An 18343-nucleotide genomic window follows, 5' to 3' on the forward strand; every position below is an offset into this window, starting at 1 on the left:
GGTATTCAGGGGGCTATTTCTGGATGTGTGCTCAGGAGTGACCCCTGTAAGTTCTTAGATACCGTATATATTGCCAGTGATTCAAATGAGGGTAGGCAAGATGCAAGATAAGTGCTTTTTTAAAATTAAATTAAAAACATTTTTTTTTTTTTTTTGGTTTTTGGGACACACACCAGGTCTCAGAGGTTACTCCTGGTTCTACGCTCAGAAATAGCTCCTGGCAGGCTCAGGGGATCATATGGGATGCCAGGATTCAAACCACTGTCATTTTGCATGCAGGGCAAATGCCTTACCTCCATGCTATCTCTCCAGCCCAGATAAGTGCTTTAATCCCTGTACTTTTCCTCCTTCCTCAACAATATATTCGTGAGTATATATTGTTTAAGACTAAAAAAATACTTGAAATTTTTATGAAATAAAGATCAGAACTCTAATAGCAGTACTTATTTATTGTGCCACTCTACCAAAGTGTTAATATTTATGCACACATAAAACAACCTTTTATGTTTCTTATTTACCTTACAAATTAATGAAAAAAAATATATTTTTGGTTTTTCGGGCCACACCCATTTGATGCTCAGGGGTTACTCTTGGCTAAGAGCTCAGAAATTGCCCCTGGCTAGGGGGGCCATATGGGACGCCAAGGGATTGAACCGTGGTCCTTCTTTGGCTAGCGATTGCAAGGCAGACACCTTACCTTTAGCGCCATCTGCCGGCCCCAAATTAATAAAATTTTAAGTTACCCTATTTACCATTTAACTTTTTTTGAAAATAGAGAACTAAGCTCTCTCTCTCTCTCTCTCTCTCTCTCTCTCTCTCTCTCTCTCTCTCTCTATATAATATATATATATATATATATATATATATATATACTCAATTGCTTTTTTTTTTAAAAATCAGTTTGTTTTAGTTTGATTATTTGATTTTGGGATCCTTTTGGGAGACCAAGTGTTACATGTTTTATTTATAAAATAAATTGACCTTTATTTGAGATATGTCTTTCACATTTTGTTTTCATGAAGCTCTCTAGTACTTTAAAGAGACTTATGTATATTATATATATATATATTTTTTGTCTGTTTTATTTTCTTTTATTGGGGGGGCACCTGATGGTGATTGGGTTATTCATGGCCCTGAAGCTCAGAAATTGCTCCTGGCTTTCTCAGGGGGCCATATAGGATGCCAGAAATTGAACCCGGGTCAGCTGCGTGCAAGGCAAATGCCCTACCAACTGTGCTATTGCTCTGGCCCTGTATTTTTATGGGGGGGCACACCTGATGGCACTCAAGGGTTATTCCTGGCTCTGCATGCAGAAATTACTTCTGGAAGTCTTGGGGATCATATGGCATGCTGGGGATAGAACTGGAGTCAGCTGCATGCAAGGCAAATGCCTTACCCACTGTATTATCACTCAGCCTCAGAAATATATTTGATCTGTCACTTCAGGATAAGGATATTATACGAATGGATGGGAAGGAAAATAACTTGTTTTGTTTTCTTTTGTGGTCATACCAAACTGTGCTCAGGGCTTACTTCCGGTTCTATACTTAGGAATTTTTCTTTTTTGGGCTTTTGGGGTGGGGTTTGTGGGGATTATGGCGCTGGTGATCAAGCCTGGGTCAGCTGCATGCAAGACAAGTACCCTCCTCACTACTATTGTTCTAGCCCAAGGAAGTAACTTTAAACAATAATTTTACTCTGATAGATGGTTAAAAATATTTTAAAATTTTTTATATGCTTAAATTAATGAGTATAGAAAAATTTACACCATGTGTAAGTAAGCCTCTTAAATCTACACTATTAAACTGTTACTTTAGAAAGGAATTATTTTTAAATTTTCAAAAGAAATTTTGAATGGTCTTCAACTCTGTTTAAAGATCTTAAAATGCTACAATATATGAAAAATCTACAAGAATGGCCATTAGCTAAATTTTAGGGACAGATTTTGTCAATTGGCCATAGATTAAAAATTTATCATAATTTAGTAAACATAGCTATAGATACACTTTTAATCATTTTATTTTTATGCCAGCATTGAAAAAAATATGACAGCAAATAGAATTAAATATTGAACTAACTTAATACTGAATTGCATTTAGGAAAATTTCTGAATCACAAAGAATTTAAGAAAAATTAAGAAAATTTGTAAGTACTTTTTGAAAGCATTTGCAATTATAGTCTATCATTAACACTATTAATAGTTTTTGTATTACTAGCAATTTATTTTAAATCATCTTTAAAATTTGTAGTTAATATTCTATTTACCTTATGCAAATAATTTTTATTTGTAATGCTGAATTCGATACTGCTAACATCAATTTTGTCTAAATATGTATCATATATGTGGTAAGCATATAAAAGTATTTTTGCTTTTATAAAAGTAAGCATATGAAAGTATTTTTACTTTTATTTATTGCTGATCTTATTTTCCTAAGGAGAAAAATATCTAAACAACTGATTTCTGGGCCAGCGTGATAGCACAGTGGTAGGGCATTTGCTTTGCACGCAGCCGACCCAGGATGGACGGTGGTTCAAATACCGACATCCTATTTGGTCCCCCATGCCTGCCAGGAACGATTTCTAAGGACAAAGGTAGGAGTAATTCCTGAGCACTGCCGAATGTGACCCCAAAACAAAACAAACAAAAACCCTAAAGATTTCTAAATAGTGTGATGGCAACCATACTCAACTTGAGAAGTTTCTTGGAATCATGCATAGCAGAAAGTAAAGGAACTAATAAAAAAAAATGTAGAGGTTAATTTTACTCACTCCATTGACCATCAGGAGCACAAGGCCATTGTCAGCTGTTGTTCGGACTTCTATGTCGAAACGAGTCACCTGGCCAAATTTCCCTCTCCTTGTGATATCCCTCACAACAGCATAACTAGAGCCATCAAAGTAATAACTGGCAGCCCGGCTCTGTGTGAAGGCCAATTTGTCTCTAAAATGGAAATACAAGAATCACTGTAACATTGTAGTTTCTATTATGCTTTTCAAGTGAGACCCTTAGAGCCCATTTTCATCACACCTTCCATGGACTTTAGAGCATTTAAATGAAATTATGAGTGCACAGGAGACATAAACAGTATTTACAGGCAATTTAAATAAATAGGTTTTTTTTGAGGCGTAAGTTTTCATACATAGCTGTGCCCAGGGCTTACTTCTGTACACAGGAATCATTCCTGGAAGTCTTGGTGGACAGTATGGGATGCTGAGGATCGAATCCAGATTGGCCACTTTGTAAGGCAAGTGCCCTACATGCTATACTATTGCTCTAGCTCCTAAATAAACGATTTTTAATTTCTCATCTTCCCTAGATGCTTAGTAATAGAAATATCTACTTAATTCCCAATATCTGGAACCCTAAATTAAATCTGAAAAGCAAGTGTTTATTACTTTTAATACCTGTGTCTGTTCTCTATGGGAGTGAACTCAAAAATTTTTGGTACACACAGCTAAAAAGAAGTTTTAAAACTTTTTTGTTCCTAGAGAAAATATAGGGAACCCGAATGTTAATTTCCATTTGTCCTTTCTACTGCTCTTACCTGACTATCAAGGTCCTTTGTTTGTGTTTTTGCTTTTGAGTTGCATTCTGGGATGCTCAGAGGTTACTCCAGGTTTGGTGCTTGAGGGCCATGCCCTGGGTGTTCTAGGGCCCGTGCAGTGTTGGGGAGCAAACCCAGACCTCATGCATCAAAGCATCCAAAACTTTTTGAGCTCCTTCTTCAGCCTTAGATTTTTTTTTAACATATCCTTACCTTGCACAGGGCACTGACTTGGTGGGATCCATATGATAGATGTGCTTAAAGTTGTACAAGCTGATCACATCATTATTTAAAGTGGCCAATTCTATGCAACCAGTGAAGCCAGGCAAGTTTAAGCTGCTAGGGAGCTGTGTAACAGAGAAAGCAAAGTTGACTGACTGTGTGATGAATCTCACCTGCTATCAGGATATTCCCAAAGAGGCAATAAAACTAAACTGTAGACAGAGAGAATTTACTCACTGATATAAAAATGCCTCTGGAACTGACTTTTGTTATCAATGTTCAAAACAATTTTTTTTAATTTGTGTGTCTTTGCAAAAGGGTGAGGTTTATTTATTGAGCTACATATCGAACGGTAAACACATGGCTTAAATGAACTTTTACATTAGCTCTCGAATCAAGCCTTCCTATTCTAATACAGATAAAGAAATCCCCAGAAAGCAAATTTCAATAATATGTCTAGAACTAGTAAGTAATAATAGTCCTGGAATTAAAAATCCTAGCTCAGCTTCCAGTCATCTAAGGTTCCTATATTCTTAATAGGGTCACAGATGGTGAAGTTCAAGTTGCTGAATTTTTTAAGCTTCTAAATATCAGATTAGTTACAAATCTGCTAGGTACAACTGTTACTGTAGCAGCGGTGGCAGGAGTGTTGATTCATAGGTATGTATTCAATTGAAAAATTGATATTCAAGTGTTAACTATAATTTGAAATCATTTGGCACTATGAAGATAGAGAAATCAGAGCAGATTTATGAACCAGATTTCTATATTCTAGTTCAGTAGTCTACCACCTAAAGAAATAAGACCTTAAAATAGCAAGGTTTCTTTCTTGTCCTCACATTATCATAGGGTTATGGATTTTAAAAATCAATTATTGTATATTTTAAATAAGTCAAAACAGAGATGGGTATCTTACCTTAAATTCTGAAGGCACTCCACCAACATAAAATACAATGTCCTCTGGGTCCAGATCCAGTAGAGAGTCATCTTCTGTAAACTGCCCCTTTTTAATAAACTTCTCTTCTGCAGTACTACTTAGACTGGGGACTGTTAAGAATACTTTTCCATGTTTTCCTACCCTGTAGAGATGAATACATACATTTTATTGGCTAAATAATATGTCAATTCTTTTGAAGTGAAAACAGTTTTATTTAGAAATTCTGAGGAAGGGAGGAAGAGGGAGAAGAAGAAAGAATAATGTGCTTAAGAGAGCATTAGCTTTGCCAAAGAGCCCCAGTGCACTATGAAAGGATGAAAAAGTACATATCTCAAGAGGGAGATGCAGGTGATATGTGCTTGGGCACCATGAATCCAGGCGACATGTTCCAATATATAAAATATTTTTATTTTGTTTTGGGGCCACATCTAGTAGTGCTTAGGGCTTTGATGTCAGTAATCACCTCTGGAAGGGCGTGGGAGACCATTTGGAGTGCTGGAGATTGAATCTGGATAGGCTAATCTGACCTGCTGTACAATCTCTATAGAACAATAATATGCTAATTAACATTTTCACATAAAAACCTAGTAAATTGATTTAGTCATATTCATGAGCATTTAAAGAATATCAACAAGTAAAGCAAAGTGAAAACAAAAAGGCATTCCATCTTGAAATTAACCTGTGGATTAGCCATATAAAATCTGATAATCAGATTGCAATTTAAAAATGATTACTAATTTTTTTCTTTTCTGCCAAGGTGTTTGGAAAGAAGAGTAATGAAATAATGGAAGAAAGAGGGGCAAAAAGAAAGTTGAGCAAGTGTTATAATTAATAACCACATGATTGTGTGTCTCTTTGTGAGAGACAGAGAAAGAGGGAAAGAAAGAGAGAGAACATTCAACAGCTCTGGAGGTCTATTTTGTGTGTATAAGCCCTGCTATCAATTCACTTTACCTCTCAATCTTGACAATGCTGAAGTGAGCAGGCCAGGAGCTCACAGGCTTGGTGTCCAGGGGAATCTCTACATCTTTACTTCCCAAATTATAAATGTACACCAGGTTATCATTTTTGATTGCAAGACCCATGTACTCTTTCTTGGCCTGAAATCAAGAACTCACTTAAATAATATCCAGATGAGGTAAATATTATGTTTCATTTTCTTAAAAGGCAATTTGATTGTATGTAAAGTGCATCACCTCGTCTGCCTTATTACCTAGATTACCTGGTAAACGGGACAGCCTCCCTCTGGCTTCAAGTATCTGAGTTACCCTGCTTACTCTAAGCAAATTTTTGGCAAGAGTGTAGGCAGCTGCTAGCTTGTGAAGATTTGATTGTTCCAGGAGTGTGGAACTACTTGATCGATTTAGTAATGTAATCAGCCTGCCAATACCTATTATCATAGATGTTCAAACAATTCAAAAATTCTTCATCATTTGTAATGGGCTTCTGCCATTCTAAAGGTCTTTGAAATGCATCGTTCATGCTCTTCAAAGTTGTGAGGCTGATATGAAGAAACCCCAGAAACATACTAAAATGAATGATTTGTTGTCCTAGGAAAAAGATCTGTTCTTAAATTACTACTTTTGTCTAGAAAGTAAACTAATTTATAATTTATGGATTACTAGAGTGAAAATTTTCTTTATTTGCATGGATAGTTTTATGTTAAGGCAAAAGAAAAGATCCTATATTTTCTTTCCACATTATTTCCTCTTTTTTTTTTTTTTTGGTTTTTGGGCCACACCCGGCGGTGCTCAGGGTTACTCCTGGCTGTCTGCTCAGAAATAGTTCCTGGCAGGCACGGGGGACCATATGGGACACCGGGATTTGAACCAACCACCTTTGGTCCTGGATCGGCTGCTTGCAAGGCAAACACCGCTGTGCTATCTCTCCGGGCCCCATTATTTCCTCTTTAATTCTTAAAATTGATTGAAGTTCTGTTAATGATGGTTCCCCGACACATAATTTCAGTACTACACCCATCACCAGTGTACCTTCCATTCACGCCCAAGGATCTTGGTTCACCTTATTCTCTCTTTTAAAAAAAAATCTCATGGCTTCAGGAAGGAGAGATAGTACTGGGGTTAGTTCATATCAGCTCAAGTATTACTGGGAGACACTCCTTAGCAGAGAATCAGAAGTAGCTTACCTCTAGCACTTCTGGATGTTATCCAATCACCTCACCCCCCAAAAAAACTTTCAAAATTTGCATGTCCTTACATTTTTGCTTCCAAGGTACAGGATAAACTGATCTGAAATTCCAGTTTGCTCTGACTTCTTCACAGTAGGAGGTTTAATATACAAGCTCAAGGATGTAAAGGTCTTTAAGTCATCCACACTAGTTTTGGGGTGTACTTCAACGGCTGACTGACCATCAAACATCATGGATACTTGGATCTGGAGTTAGAAAATGATTCTGTTAGAAGTACTTGGCACGATGGGCATAAAGTTTCCCCATCATTCTTAATCGACTGCCCACACTCCTTATTGTGATCTCTGAGTTCTTTTTTTTTTTTTTTTTTTGCTTCATATGATATCCTCACCTTGTTGGAGAAAGAAATTCTGCTATATTACAATTCAGGAGTCTATTTTTTAAAGTGGGGTCAAAGAAAGCAAAATAAAAATGAAAGTTCAATAAGAATAAGAATAAATACGAAATCCAGAATGAGTCACATACTTAGTTGGGATAAACTAAATAGCTTCAATGAATAGATACCTAGACAGTATGTTATCAATTACAAGATTCATAACACTAAGAACTACTAATTTATAGGTGAAAGATAACTAGTTATAACTACTAGTACAGCTAAGGTCTTCAAAATGAGCCATAGAGTAATGTGGTGAGAAATATTCTTGACTATAACTAAAAGGGGTATAAAACCTGCTATGAAGTCTTTAGAAGGATTCCTGAAACTTTGTTTTGCCACATTTTAGCTTTGAAATAATAAGTAATTTATTTAATCTTCTATTTCCTCACCTATTAAATGACAAATGAATTTGTTGTGAGAATGAAATAAAATAAATATAAAGTGCTCTTTAGTGCTTCACTCTATCATTATGACTAGACCGATGTGTTTATTATGTTCCTTATAGTGATTTCTGGAAAGGCATCACAATAAAGCACAATTCACAAGCTTCTTTCTTTTTTCTTTCCTTCCTTCCTTCCTTCCTTCCTTCCTTCCTTCCTTCCTTCCTTCCTTCCTTCCTTCCTTCCTTCCTTCCTTCCTTCCTTCCTTCCTTCCTCCCTCCCTCCCTCCCTCCCTCCTTTCCTTCCTTCCTTCCTTCCTTCCTTCCTTCCTTCCTTCCTTCCTTCCTTCCTTCCTTCCTTCCTCCTTCCTTCCTTCCTTCCTTCCTTCCTTCCTTCTTCCCTCCTTCCTTCCTTTTCCTCCCTCCCTCCCTCCTCCTCCCTCTCTTCCTTCCTTCCTTCCTTCCTTCCTTCCTTCCTTCCTTCCTTCCTTCCTTCCTTCCTTCCTTCCTTCCTTCCTTCCTTCCTTCCTTCCTTCCTTCCTTCCTTCCTTCCTTCCTTCCTTCCTTCCTTCCTTCCTTCCTTCCTTCCTCCTCCCTCCCTCCCTCCCTCCCTCCCCCTTCCTTCCTTCCTTCCTTCCTTCCTCCCTCCCTCCCTCCCTCCCTCCCTCCCTCCCTCCTTCCCTCTCTCCCTCCCTCCACACTTGGCGGTACTCAGGGTTACTCTTTCCTGGCTCTGTGCTCAGAAATCACTCCTGGCAGGCTCAGGGACCATATGGGATGCCAGGAACCAAAACTGGTTGGCTGTGTGCAAGGCAAATGCCCTACCTGCTATACTATCGCTCAGTACCCTACCAACAAATTTATAAGACGTTCCATATGAACCGGTTTGACTGAGCTTTTTGGATTATTCATGAAGGGATGAAATATGTATATTGATGATATTTGTGCAATATTTTGGAACATTTAGATATATTTGTGTATTAATGAACATTGGTTGCTTAATATTGATGACCAGGAAACTCAGGCTATCTTTCTAAATGTTTTGTATGTGGCTATCCTATGTTGCCAGATGAGCAAAAATCATGAATTTATTTATAGAAAATAAAGCAATGTATAAAATCAATTTTTAATCAAAGTTGATATTTTTTATAAAAGTTAAGTGGACAATTTTTTTTAAATTTCAAAATCCTAGCTTTGAGAGTTTTTTGTTTAATAAATAAATATTTTGTATAATAAATAATAAATGAATCTTTGGGAGTGATCCCTGATGAACCTAAAAATTAGGGTGTAGAACCAATTATTCTTGTATCACTTCAAAGTTGTTTAAACTTAAAATTTCCCAAGAACCATCTCTTTCATCACCAAATAGTTGATTTCTAACTCTTATTTCTGTCATTAATTAGAATAAAAATTTACTCAGTCTAATTCTCAGTTGAGGAAAAAAGCACACAATTTGGCTGTATAAAATGCTCGTATATAAGGCAACAACAATAACAATTACAACCACCACCACCACCAAAAAAAAAATTAAAAAGAAGTCCAAGAATAAGCCCTGTTGCAATGGTGAAAAACTTTCACTGTTGTGTTGGGATATGTTCCTACTAATTCTATTTGTAATTGTGGGGGGACTCCATTGCTTCTGTAAACATCTCAGAGTTTATCAGGTCCTTAATGAGATTATTCTGCTTAATCAGTATTTAATCCCTTAGGTAAGCTTGTGGAAGTGTCAATAAAGTATATTTAATATTTGTATCAGAGAAATATGAGAAGATAGAGAGTTAGAGGAGCAAGTATTTTCTGTACAACTGCATGAAATAGCTGTATAGATAATTAATAATTATAATGAGAATAATAATTGAGTTTTTACTGGAGTTGACTTTGATTTCTATGTGAGAATAATTGACTAGATTTAGTCTGTAGTTCTAAATCCTGGCTGCAGATATTAGAACCACTGGGGGACTTCTGAAAAGTTACAGATGTTGAGCCTTCTCTTAGGCTTGAGGACTCGCACCTACCTGAGCACTGATCCAGGTATACGTAGTTAATACCCACTGTGGCAGAAAATAGGTGCATTGCTTTGGGGTTGGATCTAGGTATTGTTTTTCAGAAATCCTCATGTAATTTGGATGAACAGATGGGGCTGGGAATTCCTGCATTATTTAGTAGAGTTGAACATTTCCAGATTCTGGAAGCTGCCTGAGAAATTGGGGCTCAGTCTTACGTTTTAATTGTCACTGAATATTTTCATCAGTTACCTTGCTGGCGACACTTCTTGTCTGAGCGATGAGTTCTCGGATCCTTTGGATGCTGGCAGACACATTGCTTGCAGGCCTCTTCTGCTCTACTGTACGAAGTTGATCCAGAAGTTGAGGCATGACTTCTGTCAGATTTCTTACTGCAGGTAATAAAAAACATATTATTTGAACAAATAGCTCAATAGAGGAGGCTGGTGTAATAGTACATCAGGTAGGGTGTTTGCTTTGTATGTGACCAACTTGCGCTGCATTTCTGGCATCTCATATGGTCCCCTGTGCACTGCTGGGAGTAATTCCTGAGCACAGAGCAGGAGTAACCATTATGCACTATCAGTGTGGCCTCCAAACCAAAAAATAACTGAATACTATTGCTCAATAGAAAGTTTATTTCTGGAATTAGGTGAATAGACCAAAACGTATTTTTCTTTTCTATAAACAAAACAGTTTAATCTTGAAAAATTATGCTCAATGAACAAATCTATTTTTGTGACACTCACAATACACATTGGTCTATTAATTGTATGAAGGGCAAGATGACTTACAATGTGCATGTCTAAAGGATATTACAAGTGCTCCTTTTCACCACACAGCACAGATTCTGCTTGCATTTCCAATAAAACCAATGTAGCCGGTTAAAGGAACACGAGATAAAGGATGTGGAAATATTCTTATTCAAGGTGCCCTTTCACACATCAACCAGCTGCAACTACATAATCATAAGAAAGTTGAGATTAAAAAAGAAAAGGAACCACAATCTGGCAGATATACTAATGGGAGAGTGGAAAGATATAAAATATATATTTTTAGATATAAAGATATACATTTTAGAAAAATTTATAGACACAGATAAGGGTCACTCAGACAAAGGTCATATTATTTAGATTATTTATTTATTGTTTTGGGGGTAGGGCTCAGGGCTTACTCTTGACACTGCACTCAAAGATCACTTCTGATGGGGCTTTGGGCTTCTAATGTGGTGCTTGGAATCAAATTTGCATCAGCTGCATGCAAATCAAGTGTCCCATTGTCTGTGCTAGCTCTCTAACCCTCCTGATTTAGATTTTTTTAAACTATAGGGGAGAGTGATAGTACACTGGGTAGGGCATTTGCCTGGCATGTGGCATCCTATATGGTTCCTGAGAACTTCCAGGAATAATTCCTGAGTACAGAACCAGCACTAACCCCTGAGCAATACAGGATGTGGCCCAGAAATACAAATAAATTATATATAACATATACACACACACTCACATATAGATAGACAATTGGTTTGGGGCTTTTATATTTGGATTAGAGTCTAGTTTTCTCCTATGAATGCAGGAAAAAAGTACAGGTCATAAGTGTACAGCTTATGACTTATGACTTACAGTGAGAGAAATCCACTGCAGTGAGAATGACAGAAATTTATCCAAACCTCTCAGCATATGGTCCTCAGACAGCACATTATTATTGTCAGGGTATTTACTAGAAAGGCAGATCCTTCAACTCAGCTCCAAAGAGCCAGGCACTTGCAGGGGTCCTCAAACTTTTTAAACAGGGGGCCAGTTCACTGTCCCTCAGACCATTGGAGGGTCTGACTATAGTAAAAACAAAACTTATGAACGAATTCTTATGCACACTGCATATATCTTATTTTGCAATGAAGAAACAAAACAGATACAAATACAATATGTGGCCCGCGGGCCATAGTTTGAGGACCACTGCAGGGTGATTCACTCTACAATCTCTGAACCATTGGATTAAAGTTTATGTTTAAAATGAAACCTTTTCTTTTCTTTTTTTCTTTTTCTTTTTTTTTTTTTTTGGTTTTTGGGTCACACCTGTTTGATGCTCAGGGGTTACTCCTGGCTAAGCGCTCAGAAATCGCCCCTGGCTTGGGGGGACCATATGGGACACTGGGGGATCAAACTGCTGTCCTTCCTTGGCTAGCGCTTGCAAGGCAGATGCCTTACCTCTAGTGCCACCTCTCCGGTCCCTAAAATGAAATCTTTTCTATTTGTAACCCATTCCTCATCTTTTTATGTGAGCTCAGATCTAAAAAATAAATAGGTATATATACCAAAAAATTTTTGATAATACATCAGAAAGAAGTTTCTTTAAGACAACTTTCTATGTGTTATGCTCTATGTCCATAGTTTGCAAAGCTAGGGATCAGGGCAAAAAATATCTTTTGCATATTCTATATAATTGCAGAGCCCTTGTTATTGAGAATTAGGAACTGGAATTTGAGCAAGCCTCAACTTCCTCTTCCTCAAAGGAGAAGCTAAATTTCCATTTCTGCATGAAATACAGCAGCTGAACAACAGAAAAGACCCAGCTCTGTGACTTAACCATAATAAACATCAAAGGCATAAAATTTATTTCAGTTCTATAAATCTTGGACTACGTGGCTATATGTGCCGCACAAAACCTCAATATATTATCATAGTGTCAGCCCAATAGTATCGTAGGAGTTTTGATAGGAATATTACATAGTAACTTACCAACTATAGCATTACTATAGGAATAGTGAGCAAAACAGCAACATAACCACAATTCAGTAAATCCTTAGAGACTCACTGACCTTAGTAAAACCATAGAGAGCTATAACAATCATTTCTAATTGGCCTGCCTTGATCTAAATTTTGATAATTTCCTTTGTGTTATGATGAATATTTTAAAATATGAAATGTTTCATGAATTTGTGTGTTATCCTTGCACAGGGGCCATGCTAATCTTCTTTGTATCGTTCTAATTTTAGTATATGTGCTGCCAAAGCGAGCACTATAATGAATTTTTAAAAATTTGTTTTATTTTGTTTTTAGTTTTGGGGCCACACCCAGTGATGCTCAGGGGTTACTCCTGGCTATGCACTAAGAAATGGCTCCTGGCTTGGGGTACCATACAGGACTCTAGGGGATTGAATCGAGGTCCATCTTGGGTTAGCTGCGTGCAAGGCAAATGCCCTTGCAAGGCAAACAACTGCTCTGGACCCATGTTATAATGAAATATTAAATAAATTTGTTTATGCTTTCATGGAAAAAGCCTAAAGTAGTGGTGAAAGGGAAGTTGCACTGGTGGTGGGATTGCTGTTTGAATATTTAATACCTGTAGCAGTTGTATTATGTACAACTTGATAATTCATGGTATTATAACAAACATTAGGGAAAAATAAGATGGAGTATCTATTAGGGAAATAACGGAGCTTTCTATGGGAATTAAGATGATATATGGATTCATACTATTTTTTTTTAGTTCAGATGAAAGTGAAAGTATGACATTCTGTGAAAACATATTAGAGGACTAAAAGTTCTAGTCCTGATATTTAAGCTAGAATGAAGATACTGAATAAAACAAGGCTGTAAACATTGAAAAACTGCTCTAAGGTCACACTTTGTATGCTTGAGCTCAATCACAGTCAGATTTGAGCACAATTTGAGAATAACCCCCAAACAATGCCAGATGTAACACCTCAAATAACTGAAAAAATTTAAAATATATGATTTTAAGAGTTCTGTATAGTTAAACAAGTTAGACAGATGTAAAGTTATTTTATTTTTATTGCTTTAGGTTTGTATGTTCAAGTTTGTCAATAAAATATTTTGCATAATAATAAAATTTATTTATTTGTGTAAAAAAGTCTAGCGATGTGTTTAGTAAATTATTTCATATAAGAAAACCTATTTTTTAGGATGATTTACTCTTACATTTAATTTTGTTTCCTAAGAACAAGTTTTTATAATAATAAAATCTATTTTATTATAATTATAATAAATTATAATAATAATACAAAATATATTTTATCCAGGTGAAATATAAGTATGTGTATATGTGTTTTTGCCCTCTACACACAGAGAAAGTTTTTGTCCATATTTCAATCTTAAACATAAATAAGGAAATTGTTTCTTAATGAAAGATGTATAGAGTTTATTGGCTACTTCCTCAGTGGGTCTCATTGTTAGTTCTACCTGCATCTCTGGCAGAGTTCACTGCTGTGTTGAAAGCAGAAGAGTCAAAGCTTTGGAGATTCTGTGACCAGTTGTTGATATTGTTAGTCATGGGGGTGGTGACCTCCTGGACTTGCTGTGTGGTCCTGTTAGCTTCTGCAATGGTCATCTTGGACTGATCTAGTCGATGCTGAGTGTCACCTTTAGATAAAGCACAAGAATTTGTTACCTTGCAGAAAAGTAAAATTTTTTAAAACATTTCCACTATTTTGTCATAGGGATGATACAAACTTCAATTTTTGGGTTTGCAGATAAAATTTCAAATATATATATTTGAAATTGTGTGTCAAATTTGGTCTAAATTAGGTGTACAGGAATATTATAAGTACAATTTAAGATGACCTTAAAGACACCTTCCCATTAAAATAATATGGGTCACCTAAATTGTTTTTAAATTTAAAGGTAATTTTAAAAAAGAACAGTTAATATTTATACAGATGAGGACCTTGGTGATAACCACAAAAATGCATCTGTAAGATGCATTTGTAAGATAACACCCACTATTAACCGAAAACAAAGGCATTTCCCTATCTTTCTCTTTTCTTTAAACCTATCCCTTTGGTATGTAAAAGTCCACCTGGATCTCTACTCTACCCTCCCCACCTGGTTGAATTTGTACTGGAAGAATAACGAAAAGTTAGTTTGGCTTGGTGGGCAGAGAGACCACGAAGTGACTGACTCCATGATTCTCTCCTGACTGGCTTGATTTATTAATTCTTCATGGATACCCTTCTTCAGACTGTTCACCTAGGGGCTGGAAATACTGTGTGTGGGGTGATTAGACAATGTGAGGATTTATTTTACAGACATTTCTTGACTTATGACACATTAATGCCTGAAATCCATTGTCAATGGGAACATTTATTAATAAAATTCACCCCAAAGCCCAGTAAAGCAAAGTTAATAATATAAGCAGCAGCATCCCATTCTTTCTCTTTCTCTCTGTCTCTCTGCATTCACATAGGAAAAAGATGTTTTAAAATTTAAGCCATCCTTGGGTAATTGATTACAAGAGTTACATTTATTTTCCAGAATTTTTCATTTTTCTTTTTCTTTCTTTCTTTCTTTCTTTCTTTCTTTCTTTCTTTCTTTCTTTCTTTCTTTCTTTCTTTCTTTCTTTCTTTCTTTCTTTCTTTCTTTCTTTCTTTCTTTCTTTCTTTCTTTCTTCCTTTCTTTCTTTCTCTCTTTCTCTCTTCTCTCTTTCCTCTTTCTCTCTTTCCTCTCTCTTTTCTCTCTCTCTTTCTCTTCTCTCTCTCTCTTTCTCTCTCTTTCTCTCTCTTTCTCTCTCTTCTCTTCTCTCTCTTTCTCTCTTTCTCTCTCTTTCTTTCTCTCTTTCTTTCTTTCTTTCTTTTCTTTCTTTCTTTCTTATCTTTCTTTTCTTTCTTTCTTTCTTTCTTTCTTCTTCTTTCTCTTCTCTTTCTTTCTTTCTTTCTTTCTCTTTCTTTCTTCTCTTCATTCTTTCTTTTTCTTATTCTTCTTTCTTCTTTCTCTTCTCCTTTCTTTTTCTCACCTTCACTTCCTCCGTCCTTCATCCTTCTTTCTCCTTCCTTCCCTCCTTCCTTCCTCCTTCCTTCCTTCCTTCCTTCCTTCCTTCCTTCCTCCTTCCTTCCTTCCTTCCTTACCTTCCTTCCTTCCTTCCTTCCTCCTACCTTCCTTCCTTCCTTCCTTCCTTCCTTCCTTCCTTCCTTCCTTCCTTCCTTCCTTCCTTCCTTCCTTCCTTCCTTCCTTTCTTTCTTTCCTTCTTTCCTTCTTTCTTTTTTGGTCTTTGGGCAACACCCAGTGATGCTCAGGGATTACTCCTGGCTATGTGCTCAGAAATTGCTCCTGGCTTGGGGGACCATATGGGGTGCCATGGATTGAACTGTTGTTATTCCTAGGTTAGTCAGATGCTCTACCCCTTGCACCACCACTCCGGCCCCTATTTTCCAGTATTTTTCTTTTTGGTTTGTATGTAGTTTATTTCTCATTGAGTAGTAAGTTATCACACCTTCCTCTTGAAAATTGGTCTTAATACCTTGAACAAATTTAGCTTTCTTGTATGATCCTTACCTCTTTCTGCAGCCTGTAGTTGCTTAATGGCATCATTTAATCTGTTTTTAAAAAAGCTCTTCCTTGCTTGGGCTCCATCCACACGCCTGCTTGTGTCAGCTACTGCCTCTTCATTGCCTATGAGTGAAGAATCAGTTCAAATGTAGGTCCAATATTCCAGGTTAAAAACAAAACAGTCTAGGGACTAGAGAGAAAAATACAGTGTGCAGGGTGCTTGCCTTGCACATGGCCAACCTGGATTCAATCCCTAGCATCATGTATGACTTCTTTTTCACTATCTACCTCCCCAGCCCATCATTAATGATGTCTGCATACAGAGCCAGGAATATCACATGAGCACTGCTGGGTATGTGACCTCCAAACGTCAAATTGGTAAAAAAAATTATTATTTGTAGCATGAAATTATCACATTATTCTGAATTGTATATGAATTTAAACATTGGTTTGGGAAAGTAGCACTTTGTTAAGAGATCACTATGCAGAGAAGTCACTGAGTGATTTAGGATGTCATAAATGACCACAAATTGTGGGTAGTTTCTTTGATAAAAATATAGCATTGTTGTGACTAATAACATGTGGCAGCATAAGTGATAAGGAGCAGAAAAATAATCTAGCTCTATTTATGTTTATTTAATAAGAATAATAATTGTTATTTTTATTAATTAATACAGTTTTAATTGATATATACATACATATGGATAGGGCTACATACTATATATGGACAAATTGGTAAATTTTTAGGAAGTGAGTACAATTTTTAGCCACTGTGACATCAAGAAAATAGACCATAATTCCCTGAGTGTCTATGATTACTCCAAATGATCATCACTCCAGTTTTGTTTCCAAAAGAAAATATAAAGTTTGTCATTTTAATTGTAATAATCTTTTATATATCTGATTTATGTGTTTTGTCTTGATATTTTGTAGGTTTAGTCTTTCAGCTTTGTTTTTATTCTTAAAAACTGTGTCGACTACTTTCTCTTCACTCAATTCAATTGATATTTAGAATAATCCTGTACACACATATATTTAAAAATATTATATTGAATCAAAAGGTAATTTTGAGAGAAATGTCATGTTTGCAAATTTGAGTCTTCCAATAATCGGTTTCTATATTTTTAGATCTGATTCTAATTTTGTTCTTCACTCATGTCATATTTAACTTCTTTCAGTAGCAAATTACAATTTCATATGTAAAGATCTTTCATCTGGTTTTGTCAAGGTATTTTATGCTATCATTAATGAGCTTATTTTAATGATTTAACTTTTAACTGTTGTATGCAGACTTAAATTGTATTTTGACACATTAACTTGTTAATGTGGGCACCCTTGGCTGGTTTCCAACCGTAAGGGAGAACTTTCAGTATTTTTATTTACATTGCAGAAGTCTCTGTTTCTAGTTTTCTATGAATTTTCGACATTTTTACTCTTTTTAGTTTTAATTTACATTTTATTGATGTTTATATGAGTATGAATATTTTTATGTTACCACAGCATCCCAACTACTGAAGTGCCAATATTCTTCTACAACAGTCCACTGACATTTTCAGTCTACACCTCGGCAATTTAGGACATCAAAACATGAATAGTTATTAAGGTTTTCTTGTGGAATGGAGGGGTAAGCTACTTCCAGGGTTCTCAAAGGTTACTCCTGGTAGCAAATGGTGTGTGTTTGTGTGAGTGTGTGTATGGTGCATAAGAGTTAATCAGTGTTGTCCTATGTACAAGACAAGTGCCTTAATTCTATGCTATCTCTACCACTCACTTCTTGAATTTTGTTAAAGGTTCTTCCTGCATATTTTGGGATAACTATCTAAGTTTCCTAGTACATTTTATAACTGTTTTTGAGATATGGCTCAAAAACAAAAAAAGGTCCTAGTGCCCATTTATGATACTTTTGAACATAACATATAGAAATTTAATTAATGTAATTATGAACAGTAATTCTAATAGAAAATATTAATATTAATAGAAAAATGCAGATGACTTTGCAAATAAAATAAGGAACTCTAAAGATAAAAATTATTCACAGCATATTAAACAGCTTTCATAAGTTTTAATAACTCTAAAATTCTAAGTTTTTCTAGGGTATGCTTAATACCAGCATAATATAATAAATTAGACCCATAATAATTTTTTTTGGCCACATCTGGTGACGCTCAGGGATTACTCCTGGCTATGCACTCAGAAATTGCTCCTGGTTTGGGGGATCATATGGGATGCCAGGGATCGAGCCAAAGTCCATCCTGGATCAGCTGTGTGCAAGCAAACACCCTACCACTGCACTATCACTCTGCCCCAAGACCCATAATAATTTGAGTAAAAAAATAACAGCATGCTACTTCCTTTATTTATTCTGAAAATATTATATATTTATATAATATT

At 36.0% G+C, this 18343-nt stretch overlaps 1 protein-coding gene and 1 non-coding gene across 2 annotated transcripts in view; both read right to left on the bottom strand.

The window, feature by feature from the left end:
- The window catches only part of LAMA4 (laminin subunit alpha 4), a 161831-nt gene that overhangs the window by 24418 nt on the left and 119070 nt on the right, over positions 1-18343 (bottom strand). The window contains exons 16-23 of the mRNA XM_049771231.1: positions 15959-16075; positions 13871-14050; positions 9924-10063; positions 6922-7098; positions 5659-5804; positions 4684-4846; positions 3759-3892; positions 2770-2941 (exon numbers count right to left, since the gene is read on the bottom strand). Of these exons, the coding sequence (XP_049627188.1) occupies positions 2770-2941; positions 3759-3892; positions 4684-4846; positions 5659-5804; positions 6922-7098; positions 9924-10063; positions 13871-14050; positions 15959-16075 (1229 nt within the window). The remainder of the gene's footprint in view (positions 1-2769; positions 2942-3758; positions 3893-4683; positions 4847-5658; positions 5805-6921; positions 7099-9923; positions 10064-13870; positions 14051-15958; positions 16076-18343) is intronic.
- Positions 12581-12687, bottom strand: LOC126007311 (U6 spliceosomal RNA). Its single transcript, XR_007494893.1, has one exon. It is a non-coding gene; the product is annotated as a U6 spliceosomal RNA (small nuclear RNA).

Source organism: Suncus etruscus, chromosome 4 (genome assembly GCF_024139225.1).
Source record: "Suncus etruscus isolate mSunEtr1 chromosome 4, mSunEtr1.pri.cur, whole genome shotgun sequence".
Taxonomy (NCBI): Eukaryota; Metazoa; Chordata; class Mammalia; order Eulipotyphla; family Soricidae; genus Suncus; species Suncus etruscus.